At 43.5% G+C, this 18,098-nt stretch overlaps 2 protein-coding genes and 1 long non-coding RNA gene across 5 annotated transcripts in view; 1 reads left to right on the top strand and 2 right to left on the bottom strand.

Annotated features, from left to right (window-relative positions):
- The window catches only part of LOC119128510 (cytoplasmic polyadenylation element-binding protein 4-like), a 35,565-nt gene extending 24,841 nt beyond the window's left edge, over positions 1 to 10,724 (top strand). For 2 of the 3 annotated variants that reach the window (XM_037260988.1, XM_037260989.1), the window contains exons 5-12: positions 737 to 787; positions 963 to 986; positions 1,144 to 1,320; positions 1,405 to 1,494; positions 1,576 to 1,694; positions 6,754 to 6,868; positions 6,949 to 7,130; positions 7,807 to 10,724. In XM_037260988.1, coding sequence (XP_037116883.1) covers positions 737 to 787; positions 963 to 986; positions 1,144 to 1,320; positions 1,405 to 1,494; positions 1,576 to 1,694; positions 6,754 to 6,868; positions 6,949 to 7,130; positions 7,807 to 8,034 — 986 coding nt within the window. In that variant the 3' untranslated portion in view covers positions 8,035 to 10,724. The remainder of the gene's footprint in view (positions 1 to 736; positions 788 to 962; positions 987 to 1,143; positions 1,321 to 1,404; positions 1,495 to 1,575; positions 1,695 to 6,753; positions 6,869 to 6,948; positions 7,131 to 7,806) is intronic. The other variant, XM_037260990.1, reaches the window with a different exon arrangement.
- LOC119128314 (putative uncharacterized protein C18orf15) lies at positions 8,999 to 11,574 on the bottom strand. The gene is made up of 3 exons (XM_037260557.1): positions 11,452 to 11,574; positions 10,865 to 10,942; positions 8,999 to 9,007 (listed from the first exon to the last, which is right to left on the bottom strand). The coding sequence occupies exons 1-3, from the start codon at positions 11,572 to 11,574 to the stop codon at positions 8,999 to 9,001; spliced, it is 210 nt and encodes a 69-aa protein (XP_037116452.1).
- A 5,799-nt stretch (positions 11,575 to 17,373) lies between these two features.
- Positions 17,374 to 17,856, bottom strand: LOC119128522. Its single transcript, XR_005099034.1, has 2 exons — positions 17,812 to 17,856; positions 17,374 to 17,706 (listed from the first exon to the last, which is right to left on the bottom strand). It is a non-coding gene; the product is annotated as an uncharacterized LOC119128522 (long non-coding RNA).
- Positions 17,857 to 18,098: the final 242 nt, after the last annotated feature.

Raw genomic sequence — 18,098 nt, 5'->3', positions numbered from 1 at the left:
GCCTGAGGAGCAATCGTTAGTGTAGAGAGAAGAGTAGTGGGGAGAGGATGCACCCCTGGGGGGCGCCAGTATTGGTGGTCCGGATGTCGGATGTGATGGTCCCCAGCCTCACATGCTGTCTTCTGTTGGTCAAGAAGCTGGTGATCCACTGACAGGTGGAGGCAGGCACCGCAAGCTAGATGAGCTTCTGGTGGACGATGTCAGGCGCAATGGTATTGAACGCCGAGCTGAAGTCCACAAACAGGATCCTGGCGTACGTCCCTGGGGTGTCCAGGTGGTGAAGAATGTAGTGCAGTCCCATGTTGACCGCATCGTCCACCGACCTGTTTGCCCGGAAGGCAAACTGCAGGGGGTCGAGCAGGGGGCCCGTGATGACCTTCAGGTGGTTCAACACTAACCTCTCGAAGGATTTCATGACCACAGATGTCAGGGCGACAGGTCTATAGTCATTCAAACCTGTGACGGCGGGCTTCTTGGCCACCGGTACGATGATGGAGCTCTTGAAGCACGAGGGCTCCAGGGAACGGTTGAAGATCTGTGCAAAGGTGGGTGCCAGTTGTTCAGCACAGACTTCCAGGCAGGAGGGAGACACGCCGTCTGGGCCTGGTGCCTTCCTGACCTTTTGTCTCCGGAACATCTGACACACTTCCTCCTCGCGGATCTGAAGTGCGGGCGTGGCTTCTGTAAGAGAGAGAGTAGGTAATAACGATGATTCCTGTTTTGTCATTTACTGTAGGACGCTTCAGCTTCTCTCACCAGGGTGGAGATGGGCCTCTGCCTATGAATGGTATGTAACTTGCATGCATGAAAAGCACCAAGGCATAATTGAAATTGATACCTGATACACTTCCCACTTAATTTAGAAACTGATGCATTTGCGTATTTTAAGAGCATCATTTTTAATTTGAGGCAGCTGTATAACCCCAGAACTTTAAGGTTTTGTTGTGATGTTTTACATGCAGCGAGAAGCTATGGCAGAAGACGAGGTAAATCCTGTAATGTACTTGTTGGAAAAAAGAAAAAAGCTTTTTGAAATAATTGAACTTTGCTGCGGCAGCACCGCAGCCCCATGTTTGCTATGAAATCTGCCTTCAATTAAGCATACTTCAGTTTTCATTTTATTTTTATTTATCCACTTGCTAGGCCATTCCTCTCTGTTCCCCATGGAGGATGAGCGCTCTTTTGGGGAGGATGAGACCACTGACCAGGGGCTCGGGGGACTTGGCTCGGCACACTGTTTCCCTCACCTGAATGGGGAGCGCATAGAACGCTACTCTCGCAAAGTGTTTGTCGGAGGGCTGCCCCCAGACATAGACGAAGGTACAGCGACGATCCGAAAGACACTATGCTAGTGTCAGGGTTACTACGCCAGTATGGAAATAAATGTGATCATTTGTCTTCCAGATGAAATTACAGCCAGTTTTCGTCGTTTTGGTCACTTGTTTGTTGACTGGCCTCACAAGGCAGAGAGCAAATCCTATTTCCCCCCAAAAGGTGAATACTGCTACACGCCTGTTCTCTTTTGGATGCCACAGCACTTTGATGGTCACTGCTCTTCTCATCACACCTCCCCAGGATACGCCTTCCTGCTCTTTCAAGATGAGAGCTCTGTTCAGGCTCTGATCGATGCCTGCATCCAAGAGGATGGGAAACTGTATCTGTGTGTCTCCAGCCCCACCATCAAAGACAAGCCTGTAAGTATTTGCATGCTCCTTATGTATTGTACGTTCCACCTCGCGACATGCTGCGTTGACCGCTATTTTGGCGTGATTATACTGACGTTAACCTTTCGTTGTCTTGATTCGAGATACCACATTTCCACTGTAATTTGTTTTATTTGTATTTTGTACAATAATGAAATGAGTTTTGGGCTTCTTTCACTGCATCCTTCACAAAGGCAACCTTCATGTTGAAAATAGTATATACCGTGTTTTTCCATGCATAATGCGCCCCCGTGCATAATACGCACCCTAAAAATGGCATGTCGATGCTGGAAAAAAGCCTGTACCCATGTATAATACGCACCCAAATTTTGACTCTTACTTAAGTCCGTAAACGTAAAATTATTTCAGAAAAAAGATCATCTTTGGGAACAACCGGATGTTATTCTGCCGGTCAGTATCACTGCACATGCGCTAGCAAACTCGATAGCGAAGAAATGTTTCGGATTTGTGTAGGGTACATTGTGACAGCAAATGAGCAGGTGATCGAGCAAGCGTCTGATACGAGAGCATTGTGTTCGTATGGAGCGTGTTTGAAGTGAACAGCAGAGAAGAAAGGAACAAGGCAAAGTGTTGTGAAATAAAATATTACCTGTAATACGCATTTAGGTTTAGAACTGAACTCTCGCTCTTTATATAGCTGACGTGTCTTGCGCATCCGTTCTGCGCATCTGTAATGGCGACCTCCGTATGATATCCGGTTTGCGATGGAGATTAAAAAACAAACAATATTTGACAATTCAAGATTCAAGAGTTTTTATTCGCCATGTTTGAGCGTGCCAAACAAGGAATTTGACTTCGGTAAATCACACCCTCTGTTCAACATTTAGGTGACTAACAACACAGGACATGTGAAAAATGGCAAATATTCTCAAACATCCCCTGATCTTAAACTCCCAAAAGGGCAAGGAAGAACTCAAAACTCCAGCTAGGGGAAATGAGAACCTTGAGAAGAGACCACAGATGGGAAGGTCCCTCTTCCAGGATGACCAGGCTGCAATGGATGCAGAGAGGACACATAGTACAAACAGTGTAGACAAATTCAAACAAGGTGTGGAGAGCAGGATGTTATTGCACAGTAATGACTCTGAGACTCTAAGAGTGGTGTGAGTTCATCAGAGCAACAGCCTGGGGGAAAAAGCTGTCTCTGTGTCTGCTGGTTTTGGCGTACAGAGCTCTGTAACGCCGTCCGGAGGGGAGTAGTTCAAACAGACTGCAACCTGGGTGAGAAGGGTCTGTAGAGATGTTCCTTGCACGTTTCCTGGTCCTGGACAGGTACAAGTCTTGGATAGATGGGAGGTTGATTCCAATGATCTTTTCTGCAGTCCTGATTGTCCGTTGCAGTCTGTGCTTGTCTTGTTTGGAGGCCTATCCAAACCAGACAGTGATGGAGGTGCAGAGGATAGACTGGATGATGGCAGTGTAGAAGGTCTTCAGAAGCTCTCGCGGCAGGTTGAACTTCTTGAGCTGTCTCAGGAAGTACAGCCTCTGCTGGGCCTTCTTCCGGACAGAGTCTATGTGGCCGGTCCATTTCAGGTCCCGAGAGATTGTGGTTCCCAGGAACTTGAAGGTGTCTGTGGAGAGAATAGTATTACTGCGGATAGTGAGGGGTAAAAGTGGTGAAGGGACTCGCCTGAAATCCACTGTCATCTCCACGGTCTTGAGCGGGTTCAGCTCCAGGTGGTTTTGGCTGCACCAGTGGACCAGTCGCTCCACCTCCTGTCTGTACGCAGTCTCATCACCATCCTGGATCAGTCCGATGAGAGTGGTGTCGTCTGCATACTTCAGGAGCTTCACAGGAGAGTCACCTGAGGAGAAATCATTGGTGTAGAGAGAGAAGAGCAGTGGGGAGAGGACGCACCCCTGAGGGGCTCCAGTATTGGTGGTCCGGGTGTCAGATGTGATGCCCCCCAGCCTCACACGCTGTCTCCTGTTGGTCAGGAAGCTGGTGATCCACTGACAGGTGGAGGCAGGTACCGCAAGCTGGATGAGCTTCTGTTGGAGGATGTCAGGAGCGATGGTGTTGAACGCCGAGCTGAAGTCCACGAACAGGATCCTGGCGTACGTTCCTGGGGTGTCCAGGTGGTGCAGGATGTAGTGCAGTCCCATGTTGACCGCATCATCCACTGACCTGTTTGCCCGGTAGGCAAACTGGAGGGGGTCAAGCAGGGGGCCCGTGACCTCCTTCAGGTGGTTCAGCACTAACCTCTCGAAAGATTTCATGACCACAGATGTCAGTGCGACGGGTCTATAGTCATTCAAACCTGTGATGGTGGGCTTCTTGGCCACTGGAACGATGGTGGAGCTCTTGAAGCACGAGGGCACCTCACACAGCTCCAGAGAACAGTTGAAGATCCGTGCAAAGGTGGGCGCCAGCTGCTCAGCGCAGACTTTCAAGCAGGAAGGTGACACGCCGTCTGGGCCCGGTGCCTTCCTGGTCTTTTGTCTCCGGAACATCTGGCGCACTTCCCCCTCGCGGACCTGGAGTGCGGGCGCGGCCTCTGCAAGAGAGAGAGTGGGTGACAACGATGATAGAGGTGTGGACAGAGCAGTTGTGGGGAGAGGTGAGTATGTAGATTGTGCTGCAGGAAGTCCCGTTGTGTGGGAGGACCGATCAAACCTGCAGTAGAACTTAACACACCATCAAGGATTGCACCATCGCATCAAACGATGCGTCGTCAATTATGAATTTTACTGACTAAGTGTGTTGGGCAGGATGGCTGAATGCGATGCGCGATTGACAACAAACAAGAAGAAAGGTGTGATTTCAAGTTTTATTTCGAGGGAGATTTTCTTCAAAAATTGTTGTACCCATGCATTATGCGCACCCCAGATTTTAGGACAATAAATTAGTTACATTTTGCGCATTATGCATGGAAAAACACGGTAAATGAGGACTTTTTTTTTTTTTTTTAAACAAAATTTTGTAAGCAACCCAAATTGTTAATTAAAAAGGGATGGATGCTATTCCACTGTATGTACATTTGTACCTGAAGATACAAGAAACTGGTCTTTCTCTCCCTCTACCCGTTATTCCACTATGTAGTACATTTGTTGTTGTTTGTACAAGAGACTGGTCCTTATTTTCACAACATGTTTTACAATAAGCAATGCTTTGACAAATAACACTTCATCGAAGAGGCTTCAAGCTTTTAGTTGCCACTCCCAGTGGGCTGTTACCCTGTTACAACATATAATGCCCCAAAAATTGTTTTGGGGGGGTATTAATAGTTTGGCCTTAATCATCTTCTCATGATGCTGACCACCTCTGCTAAAATTACTTACATTCACAGTTTACAGATCTTGCAAAATATTTAATATTATTTCTTATGAATGAATACAGTCAAACCTCTACATACGAATTTAATTCGTTCCGGGACCTACTTCATATGTTGAAATAATCAACAATGATCAAATATTCCCATAGGAATGCACTGTAATTCGTTTAATTTGTTCCTTAATAAATACTGCAGATAATTACACATAGCAATAAAATAAATGCATTATATCAGGGAGCTGTAAAATGAAATAAATTGCAAAGAAATAATAAAAAATGTTTTATTGTCCGTAACTTACTGTAACCTACAGTATGTGAACTTTTTTTTAATTTTTATATTTTATATATGTTTTTTCTATTTTTCAGTTTTCATTTTATCCAACTTGCATAACGTTAACATAACCCAATATATGGCCTTCTCACATGTGATTATTTCAGTGGTCGTTTCGCCAGCAATCTCCTTGTCCTTTATCCATACAAACAGAAGGCGTTCCAGCTCTTCCAGGGTAGGGCTGTGGCGACGTTTAGAGATGATGGTGATCCCCTTGGATGATTTGACCGCTATGAGGGCTTCCTTCTGCTTAATGATCGTTGAAACTGTTGACACGTTTTTACGGCCATATTGTTTCACAAGATCACTCCGCGCTCATGGTTTCTTATGATTGCTTGTTTTAATTGTAAGGAAATCATCACTTTTGTCCTTTTTTCACCACTACTACCATTTGCGTTAGCCTTCTTGACGTCATCCCAACGTGCTGCTGTCTAGCGGGCTAACTATGATGGTGTCGTATGTTGGGAACATTTGTATATTTAAGCAATCGTATGTTGAGGTTTGACTGTATGTTATATTCATTCTTTAAGTTGCTTGTGTTTTCTGAAAAAAGAACCGAAAGAAACTAAAGCTATGAAACAAAGAATTACACTTTGTGTATTTAAAATAGACCAAAAACTGCCAAATAAAAGGCCCTGCTAGCTTAATTCTAATGTCATAGATCAGTGGTCCCCAACCCGCGGACCGGCCGATCTGTGGATCATTTGGTACCGGGCCACACAAGAAAGAATAAATAACTTGCATTATTTCTGTTTTGTCTGAGTCTGAACGAGCTTTTATTTTGAAAAATGGACCGGATTCTCCCCTACACCTCAGTGATGTGAACATAACATTACATATATTATGTTGTTGACGCGATGTTATGAGGATGCTGCTAGTAAAGTTGCATAGGAGTACACAGTGGATTCATGTTTATTATTATACCATTGTTTTATGCCGGTCATATTAATTTTATTTTGTTGTATTTATCCGCCACACCTTAAAAGCCAGTCCGTGAAAATATTGTCTGACATTAATCCGGTCATTGGTGCTAAAAAGGTTGGGGACTGCTGTCATAGATCATCTTGTTGTAGTTCTTCAACCGTTTTCAGAAACCGATGAGCACGAATGGTTCAACAACAAAGGCTACTGTCACCCCGCAGGTCTTAAAACTCAGTTCAGATTTTTGGGTGAAATTTTGATTTATTTATTATTTTTTTGGGGGGTGATGGGAGTTAAGCGTTCTCAAGGTGATTTGATAGTGTTTCAAGTTCCAAATGGCAAAATGGCCGGGTTGGTAAGAGACCTGCTCGTTCTGTAATCTGTGGTTCCCTCTGTTTTGTGTAAACACGACCTCAACAACATTGCAAACACTGGAAACTGCTTTCACACACACCATCTAAACCTGCTGCATTTCTGTAATGTTTATATTTTATATATTCCAGGTCCAAATCAGACCCTGGAACCTAAATGATAGTGACTTTGTGATGGATGGCTCTCAGCCTTTGGACCCAAGGAAGACCATCTTTGTAGGAGGTGTCCCTCGCCCTCTACGAGCAGGTACATTTGGATAATGGCCTCCTCATGCGGTACACTGCCGTCGTTACACCGACTCAATTTGTGTGTTGCTGTCCTTCCAGTGGAGCTGGCCATGATCATGGACCGTCTCTATGGTGGAGTGTGCTATGCTGGTATTGACACTGACCCTGAACTGAAATACCCTAAGGGGGCAGGGCGAGTGGCTTTCTCCAATCAGCAAAGCTACATTGCAGCCATTAGCGCCAGATTTGTTCAACTGCAGCATGGGGAGATTGACAAAAGGGTAAGTCAACTTGTGATTAATTTTAGACTTAACACCAACCTAATTGGCTAGATTAGATTGGCTAGTATATTGCATATTTCTGTTTTCTTTTTTTTGCATTTTACCAGGGTATGGTGGATGGGTTTAGTTTGCATGCTTCTTCTTGGGAGCTAGTTACTGTGTGCTAGCATACCTGTTAAGGGAAAAAAAGATGCAAATTCACTGTCAAAAATTTGAGAAGACTCAAACATGAAGCTACCAGGAACCCATTATCCTTCAGAGCTACAATATTCCGGAACTTCAATCTACCTGGAGTGCGCTGGTTTAAAAGGTTTAAAACAGGTTTGAAAAACCAAAATAAAACTGTTTTGTCTGTCACGCAAAACGTATGCGAGCGTGTGTGTGTGTGTGTGTGTGTGTGTGTGTGTGTGCGTGCGTGCGTGCGTGCGTGCGCGCGCGCGTGTGTGTGCATATGTAGGTATGGTATCCATGATAAGTGATGAGAAAAATGACGGAGGACCCGGGAGAGTCATCTCAGCGGGAGTCGAGCGATAGGTCAATTACTACATTAACTGTACTGTTATAAATGAGCGGCCTGAGTTCAGTTGAATGACATTCTGTGGTGTTCTCTTGATTTCAGCTTCAATATACGTAGTCCTTCCATTTTAACACTCAATACATTACTGTACGTCTCCAGGTGGAAGTGAAGCCATATGTGCTGGATGACCAGCTGTGTGACGAGTGCCAGGGCACACGCTGCGGGGGGAAGTTTGCGCCTTTCTTCTGCGCCAACGTGACCTGCTTGCAGTACTACTGTGAATACTGCTGGGCGGCCATCCACTCCCGGGCCGGTCGCGAGTTTCACAAGCCCCTGGTGAAGGAAGGTGGCGACCGACCGCGGCATATCTCCTTCCGCTGGAACTAAGGCAAGGGAGAGAGAACCTAGGATTAGGGAGGGTCTGAGAGAAAGGGGTAGCTAAGGAACGGGGTTATTGGATGACCTATGATATGAAAAATATAAATGCACTTTTCTTTTAAGTTAAAAAAAAAAATCTACTTAATTTTTGTATTTTTTTAAATTGGGCCCTCCAAATGGTAACTGCTAAGAAAAGAGTAAAATCCCATTTATGTTGTGACTTAAAGTGTGCATGAACATATGAATGCATTCTTTTTGGATTTAGATGTTTTCTTACTTGACTGTAGTTTTGTTTGGTGTTAGCTGGCAAAGCTGCTTACATTTGTTATCAAGAGTAACAAAATTTAATTAAGATTCATCATAATACCTAAATCAGTATACTGACTATGGAAGCTACATTACAGAGAGCATTTTTTTTTTTTATTTAATTTTTTTGTGCAGAATTTGAGAACAAGTACCATTTACCAAAGTTTGAGTTGGATTAGAATAGAGGAGGAAAGATTGTTTTAGATGCTGAGTTGATTTGTCTGGAAGCTGGCCAACGTCACATCAGTCTCCCCTGCGTCTGGCAAAAGCTGCGCTTGTATCGCTTTCAATTGTTTGAGGTCTCTGATTAAAGTTGACGCTTTGTAACAGGAAAGGGCAAACCAAAGATTGGCATGAAACGCATTGTCGAGAGCAGACGTCAACGCGGGGTTATGGCGTCCTCTCGTCACGCGGCAGAGGAAGTACTGGTAGTCTTCTGGAGTTTAAGCTCATTAAGGCTCAGCCCTCGCGGCTCAGGTATTGGCAGTAGTATTTGCTCGCTTTATATTGTCAGGGATATTAGCACTGGAAGCTAACATGCTAATGTAGTACGAACTATGGGAATGCACAGTCCATTCTCCCTGAGCTGTCTTCATGGTGTACCACTGCACGCTCTACCTGGATTGGGGCTTCTCTCACTAATGTTGTGATTGGATATGGTTGTAGCTCAAATTTGCTGTCACAGAGAAACAGATATTATTTTATACATGGCCTGCTGATTTTTGTACAGCGTTTTATAGCTGATTATTTTGTCATGGACATATATACATTTATTATGCACTACTTTTCTAAATATTTTTTTCAATAGTCATTTAAGGCACATTTTTCACAGATGGGAGAACTCCTTTTGCAATACCTCATTTTTTTTCACTTGATGAAAAATAATTTTGTACCTTTGTTACTAAGAGATCTGCAATTATGGTAAACTTAATTTAAGAAAAGAAAATGAATGATAATATAATTTTCAATTAGCTTTTATATATTTAAGTGCTGGTAAATCTGAACATTGTCTGGTGTATTGGTGTGATTCTGGAGCTTCAAAATAGGCTGTCATTAGCCAGTCATACATGCGTAGATTCTCCTCTGCCCTGATTAACATTATTACGGGATCCTAAGGCATGGCAAGACCTTTGTAAAAGATTTTGATAGTCTTGAAAATACATATATATTCTGGTATTTCACTCGTAGGTGTAGTTGATATGATTATGAGTAAAATAAATGTTTTGGCTACGGTCAACATGTCATCCTTCTATCACCTGAGTGGGTTTGAATATTTAGCTCCTCTTTCTGGGACTGCCTGTAAGTTCTACTTCTTGGCATGCATACCGTAATTATGTACTACAGAAACTACATGGCTAGTGATAATGCAGGACCTAATGATCTAATGCACTGGCGCTCCTTCCTTTTCATTGTCTCTTGGAGATCACCTCTCTCTACACGATGGAGTCTGCCTTCCTAACACAGAAATGTTTATGCAATCTACACTATGACAACACTTTTGTAATGTAGAGAACACATGGTGTAGTACATAGGTGAGAAGACTTGATGATTTGACCCCTTTTGTGATGTGGCATGCTTTGGGACATATCCTGAATGTGATGTAATGTTGCAAGTTAACTGTGAGCCATTATGTGCAATACTTATTTTTCTTTCCAAAAGCAAGTCTTCGCAGTCAGTCATTCAATCCATAAATCATGCAGTCATATTATCGTTCCCTCCTTTTTGTTCCCTCATTCGGATGTCTGCGAGACATAAATATAATATATATATTAAAAAAGCTAATTTATATATGAATTTATTTTTAAACATTTAGTTTTGTGCTTATGTACTTATTTTGCTACTACCATGCAACTGTGATTGAAAACATTGTATAAACAAGATTGATAATGTATTACATTTGCTATATTTTCAATTGAAATGTATGACTATGAATTGGATCAGATTTTTGTTATATTTTTGGGTGTGTTTAACTTGATGTCTAGTTTTTCTAATTGCTGTTTTGTGCTCTGCATTTTCAGATGCAATTGAATATGTCCCTTAGTATTACTTGATTGCAAATGTTCAATAGTTTTTAATTGTATGCTGGGAAAGTTATATTTATTAACTTTTTTTTTTACCTAATATAATTTGGATTTTTATTTAGTAGTTTCACATTTATAATTTGGATTTTTAAATAATTTCACATTTATACACAAGTTCTAATTTTTATATTTTCCTCCAGATTATTATATGCTACAATACAGACATCTGTTTTGATTGCTGATTTGTAGAAGTGAAGTAAAAACAAAGATCCAATGTCATTCATTAGCTGCCAACCTTGTTTAACTGTCTGCATACATTTGAAGTATTTGTAACGTGCGATGTTGAATGAATAAAAGAGCTGTGAGGAAGAATCAAGTACTTTGAATTTAATGGGGGGCTTCCGTGAAGAAATGTATTTTTATATATATTATAATATTATAAATATATATATGTATATATCTATATATATATACATATATATATATATATATATATAGGTAGACAGACAGACACATATACAGACAGACCGACACATATACAGATAGACACAGATACAGACACATATACAGATAGACAGACAGACACATATATAGATATATAGACAGACATATATAGACACACAGACACATATATAGACAAACACATATATAGATATAAAGACACATATATAGATATACAGACACATATATACATATATAGATATACATATATAGATATTTGCCGAATTGGAGATCCGATTTCACGAAGAGGGTTGATTAAGATTCTGACAAGTGCAAATTCCCACATCCGTGTGACATAAATACATCAGTTGTATCACAACATGCGCTAAGCTTGCTCCATATCCATCCCAATGGAAGAGGAACGTTAGTCCTCTGTTCACTGGAGATTTACACATTTGATATTTGCCGAATTGGAGATCCGTTTTCACGAAGAGGGTTGATTAAAATTCTGACTGGCAAGTGCAAATTCCAACATCTTCCATGTAACATAAATGTATCACGTGCTAAGCTAGCTCCTTGTCCATCCCAATGGAAGAGGAACGTTGGTCATCTGTTCACTGGAGATTCACACACACACACACACACACACACACACACACACACACACACACACACACACACACACACACACACACACACACACACACGCACACACAGGTACACAAACGTTGGTAATATAGTATTGGAATAGCAACGCTATGGGTGATATGTAATAGAACATTTTCAAGGTGCGCTAGTAGGAGTGGATGGCTCATACTTTGTGTGATTTTAAAATGAATAAATCCTCATTATTGAAAATGAATAAATCCTGAATGTGGTCCAAACAGTGACCACTTAGTGCAGGGTTTTTTAACTGGTTTTGTCCAAGGAACCACCATTATACCCAAGAAGCAACGGGACCACTGCTTTGGTGGACTAATATTTTACTTTTCACCGAAGGAGGATAGACCCATATAGGCTAGTTATTTGCATCTGTATGTCTATTTTGAGAATCTCCGCTACATTTGACATAATTTGGATGGGTAAATTATTCACAAAATAAGCTGGAAAATATATCAAGTCTAAATACTAAATCAATTTTATTTTTAAAAATGTTACAATTATTTTCCATGCCCAATTTCGTGGACCACTTGAATACCGTCACAGACCACTAGAGGGCTGCGGACCACAATTCTCTGAATTGGTGCATTCCCTGTGTGTGGTTTTAAATTGCCCGCTTTTGCCCGTGTCGGGCTGCCCTTAACCTCATTAAAAGAAGCGCCATCACTTGTACAAAATCACATAAATCTCGTGTTTTCAGAAAAATGGCCATTGTCAGAAATCAGAATCAATCTTTATTTGCCAAGTTTGAGCATGCCAAACAAGGAATTTGACTCTGGTAGATCTCGGCCTCTGTACAACATTTAGGTAGCTAACAACATTCAGGACAACATGTGCAAAAATTGACAATTATTCTCAAACATCCCCTGATGTTAAACTTCCAGGAGGGCAAGGGAAAGCTCAAAACTCCTACTAGGGGAAATGAGAAACCTTGAGGAGAGACCACAGATGGGAGGATCCCTCTTCCAGGATGACCAAGCTGCAATGGATGCAGAGAGGACACAATATGGACACTCCAAAGGTAAAGCATCGAGAACAGGATGTTATTGCACAGTAATGACTCTCAGACTCTATGAGTGGTGTGAGTTCATCAGAGCCACAGCCTGGGGGAAGAAGCTGTGTCTGTGTCTGCTGGTTTTGGCGTGCAGTGCTCTGTAACGCCGTCCAGAGGGGAGTCGTTTGAACAGACTGCAGCCTGGGTGAGAAGGGTCTGTAGAGATGTTACTTGCACGTTTCCTGGTCCTGGACAGGTACAAGTCCTGGATAGATGGGTGGTTGGTCCCGATTATCTTTTCTGCAGTCCTGATTGTCCGTTGCAGTCTGTGCTTGTCTTGTTTGGTGGCCGATCCAAACCAGACAGTGATGGAGGTGCAGAGGATAGACTGGATGATGGCTGTATAGAAGGTCTTCAGCAGCTCCTGTGGTAGGTTGAACTTCCTGAGCTGTCTCAGAAAGTACAGCCTCTGCTGGGCCGTCTTATGGACAGAGTCTATGTGGCTGGTCCATTTCAGGTCCCGAGAGATTGTGGATCCCAGGAACTTGAAGGTGTCTGTGGAGAGAATAGTATTACTGTGGATAGTGAAGGGTGGAAGTGGTGAAGGGTCTCTCCTGAAGTCCACTGTCATCTGTACGCAGTCTCGTCGCCGTCCCGGATCAGTCCGATGAGAATGGTGTCGTCCGCATACTTCAGGAGCTTCACAGAAGAGTCGCCTGAGGAGCAATCGTTAGTGTAGAGAGAAGAGTAGTGTCCAGGTGGTGAAGAATGTAGTGCAGTCCCATGTTGACCGCATCGTCCACCGACCTGTTTGCCCGGAAGGCAAACTGCAGGGGGTCGAGCAGGGGGCCCGTGATGACCTTCAGGTGGTTCAACACTAACCTCTCGAAGGATTTCATGACCACAGATGTCAGGGCGACAGGTCTATAGTCATTCAAACCTGTGATGGCGGGCTTCTTGGCCACCGGTACGATGATGGAGCTCTTGAAGCACGAGGGCTCCAGGGAACGGTTGAAGATCTGTGCAAAGGTGGGTGCCAGTTGTTCAGCACAGACTTCCAGGCAGGAGGGAGACACGCCGTCTGGGCCTGGTGCCTTCCTGACCTTTTGTCTCCGGAACATCTGACACACTTCCTCCTCGCGGATCTGAAGTGCGGGCGTGGCTTCTGTAAGAGAGAGAGTAGGTGATAACGATGATGGAGGTGTGAGCAGGGGGGTTTTGGGGGGAGGTGTGTATGGTCTGTATGTCGATTGTGATGCAGGAGGTCCTGTTGTGTGGGTGGACCGATCAAACCTGCAGTAAAACCTGTTTAGCTGGTTTGCAAGCCTTGGGTTCTCCACACACCAACAAATAATTCTGTTGGTATGACTAATTTATTTAAGGCTCTAATTATGTCATGTGAAATTTTGCAATTTATCTTTTTTTTTTAATGCGGATACAAATTAGTTCTTTATCATCTTTGTGCATGTTTTTACTTTTATTGTCCATGGGGGGGTAGAAGGAAAAACAAAAACAAATATGGTGTGATGCCCCTGAACATTTTGAGTGATTGAAAGCAAAAATATTTTCACAGACTTAGTTATCACATCAGGCAGTGACATTTTCTGGACAAAATTGACGGAACTATTTAAAAAAAAAAAAAAAAAAAAAAACACCCATGGGTTTAACATAACTTTTAAACTAATACAAGATCCCGCGGCCTGAATGGCTCATGGTCACCCAGTTTGGTCATGATATCCTGGCTATGACTATGGCCCATTGAGCGATATTTCGACTATTTATTCACTTGATGCATAACTCCGGACAAAGCTTGAAAGCAGCCGAGGACTCAAATCAACAACTGCCTTATCCCTGCATCAAGATGGTAAAGCCTAATTCACACTGACCGGATGCTTTGCGGTGTCCATACGGGAGATGTACGACTGCAATCCACACCGACCACAAGATCGTTGGTGTTCACGCTGAAGAGTTGAGCTCACACGATAACAACTATTTGTAAACAATAGCCATCCTTTTTGTTCACACTGATACGCCTTTTGGAGAATATTTACAGGAATGTGGCTCTTCTACCATGGTTTCCGTGTTCTTTAATTGAACAAATATAAACGTGGGACAACTGCTTACTTTATCTTAACCGCTTCAATGCCAAGCGCATACAACACGTCACGTCAGGTTGTGACCAAAGATCATCTGTGTTATTTCGTCATGTTTAATGTATTTCCAGCTCATTTTCTGTCTTTCAAATGTCCGACTCATGTCAAGCTATGTAGTTAGCTGTTTGTTGTAGAAATTTGAGATATCCATCCATCATCTGAACCAATTATCGTCACGAGGGTTGCGGGTAGGGATGGGAATTGATAAGATTTTTCCGATTCCGTTTTCGATTCTGTTTAACGATTCAATTAATGATCAATTCTCTTATCGATTCTCACTCTCAAAAAAGAAACACAATTATGATCATTTTGTTTTATATATAGTAACTTTGTGTATACGTATATGACATTATAAACCTATGAGTGAAGAATACAGATATTCTCCATCCATCCATCCATTTTCTGTACCGCTTTGTCCCCACGGGGGTCGCGGGCGTGCTGGAGCCTATCCCAGTTGTCATCGGGCACCCTAAACTGGTTGCCAGCCAATCCCAGGGCAGACAGAGACGAACAACCATCCGCACTCACACTCGCACTCACACTCACACTCACACCTAGGGGCAATTTGAAGTGCTCAATCGGCCTACCAAGCATGTTTTTGGGATGTGGGAGGAAACCGGAGTGACCGGAGAAAACCCACACGGACACGGGGAGAACATGTAAACTCAACACAGGGAGGGCTGGAGGTGGAATCGAACCCACACCCTCCTAACTGTGAGGCAGACGTGCTAACTACACCAGGCACCACAGCGACGTAGCCACGCCGATCTGGACCGACTTTGTCAGCTTTTCTGCTTCGAGGAAGCTGACAAAACATCACCTCATTTGAACTCGACTGTTTAAGTCCAGAGCTCTGCAACGACTTTGCACAACTGCATACAAGCCGTCGTCCACGGCAACAAAGGAAAGGTGTTTGAGACACAACCTTCAGGAGCCCGGTAACACGGAAATTAGCTGCAGCGGCTAGCTGGTCTACATTTCCAAACTTTACGCTATGCCGCCCAAAAAACAAGAGGGCTACAATGAACTCAAATCATCCATTGACTTGATACGGCAAGACCTTACCACAGTCTTAGAGCAGCAAGCCACCCTGCTCCAGCTAACGACTGAACTAACGGAGCTTAAGAAATTATCCAAGGAGAAAGATGAGAAAATCTTGTCGCTTGAACGGAGAGTAGATGCACTGGAGCAGTACTCCCGACAAGAAGACCTCATAATTACTGGTCTTAAAACATCACACCGCTCCTATGCCAGGGCGGCGGGTGTTAGAGTGGTGCTCACTCTAACTTATTTTGCAAGAACCACACGGGAGACAATTAAGTCTTCTGAGACACCTGCAGGTGGAGAGTCCATTCGTCGCTGTGCATACAGCGATGATCGAATGACGTCTGACTCTCGCCTCCTGCATGAGCATTTTTATTAAGGAAAACAGGGTGGGGGTGAGAGTGGACTGGATAGAGAAGAGAAAGCCCTTGACCTCTAGTCAAAGCATAGCAAGGGAATGTTTTACGACATTGTGTAGGATGGGACAAGCTAGGTTATTTATTACTGGTTACACACCAACATAAGCATAAAACTAATCTACCTAGGTTATTTATTACTGGTTACATTCCAACATAATCATACGATCAAGATAGTTTGGAAAACCCTGACATATCCCTCCTGTCTTATCATATGATTATGTCAACCCGACCAATCAAACATAAGTAAGAAAATATAAAGAAAAATAGTAAAAATAACAAAAACACTAATAAAAAAGATCGACAAAAAAACTGAGACGACAGCGGACGGGTTGGGGATCGTGTAGGGTGAAACATGACAAAAACATCAAACAACGATAGCAATAATCTCCAGTGAAGATGAGGATTTTCCTCAATACTCCAGTTCAAACTTAGTGTGTGATCTAAAAACCTGCTGGCCGATGTTAAATCGCAGGAAAAGTCTCACGGTCCCTCTGCCTTAGGCGACCAGAATGCTATCAATAAAAAATAATAAAATAAAAACACAGAAACAGTACATCATTGTATCCATCACTTGCGAAGCATTTTTGATGGTCAAATCATCAAGTTTCTGTAAAACATGCACAGTATAACAGCACCTACGCAATCCACGTTTCATTATGGTTATCACATCCGTCACGACTAAGAAGTTGTATATGTACTTGCGCTACGGTAGAAGAGACAACCCTCGTCACAGCAGACTTCAAACATGGGATAACACAGGTCGTAAACAAGCACAACAACACCAGCACAACAAACACAGGAGACACAATTTTCAACAGCAGTTGCCACCAGTTGCCAGAGAATAGCCATGAAAAGAAACCCCACTGTTGTGGAACTTTGTCATTCGACATGGCCTGCTGTAAGTTCTTCAGTGAAGTCATGGCGTCGTAGATGTGTGTGTCATTTTCTCCCGGAATGTATGTGCAACAGGAAGTCCCAATGACGTGGCACACACCACCTTGTGCTGCCGTCAACAAGTCCAGAACCATCCTGTTTTGCAAGACCATCAGCCTAATAGCCTGAATCTCTCTATTTTGTCCATCGTTGACTTGTATTGAGAGATTCGCAAAGGATTGAAAACGATAGTTCAGTGTCTCGATGAAGAGCGAATGTTTTCCAACTCCGACCCAGGGAAAAAGCGCATGAACAACTTTGTCTCCAACGGACCATACTTTATGGTCGTCTGGAACATTCGCACCCCAGACAGGGTCGTGGGGGTCAAAGGTTGCCACCGCCCTGCGTTGACGTCCAGAAGAGTTGTGTGCTGTCGCCAGCTGACGATGTCGTATCCTGTAGGTGCGGTCTGTCACCCACACTGGTGCACACACTCCTGTCCAGTTGGCGGGCAGCATCGGATAAACCTTGTGACCACAAAGCCACCAGCCATTCTGTATGAAGTATGTTCCGTTCGATGGTGCAGCCATGTTAGTCGGAGAGCCCTCCCCAACTGAAATGGCTCTCCTATCCTGACACTCAGCGGCGATGTCCAAAGCTCCCATACAGTTTCCTCCTGGAGAGCAGTCTCTGTCAATGCATTTGTGGGTCTTACTTCCTTGGATGTAACACGTATAGTTCACTCCAGGTCGCCGCTCTGTGTAGGCCACCTGCGGCAATGTTCGTCCTTTAACAGTCACATTGAGATTTGTCCAGAAAAGCTGATCACAGGTACCTTCCGCAAGTCCAGGGCGGGAAGGGTCGTCATCTCTCACTTTGACAGCACGGTGTTGATATCCAACTCCTCCCTTGGATGCCATACATTTCGCTTCGGTGACATTCATTGCTCTGGCCTCCAAGTGAACTTGCGTGGAGGAAGGGGGGAGTTTTGAACACACATAACACCCCTCCTGTGTGTGGGCTCTCACAGTGAACTTGACGTACCGGTACCACGTGTTGGTTTCGTATGGGTTTTTGGGGTCCCATGACCAGTCCTCAAAGTTCTCATCGTGTGACCATCGTTTTCCACGGTCAACATTATCACTTGGTCTGTTCAAATGAG

The sequence above is a fragment of the Syngnathus acus genome, chromosome 10 (assembly GCF_901709675.1).
Source record: "Syngnathus acus chromosome 10, fSynAcu1.2, whole genome shotgun sequence".
Lineage (NCBI taxonomy): Eukaryota > Metazoa > Chordata > Actinopteri > Syngnathiformes > Syngnathidae > Syngnathus > Syngnathus acus.
This window is presented reverse-complemented; position numbering and strand designations above follow the sequence as displayed.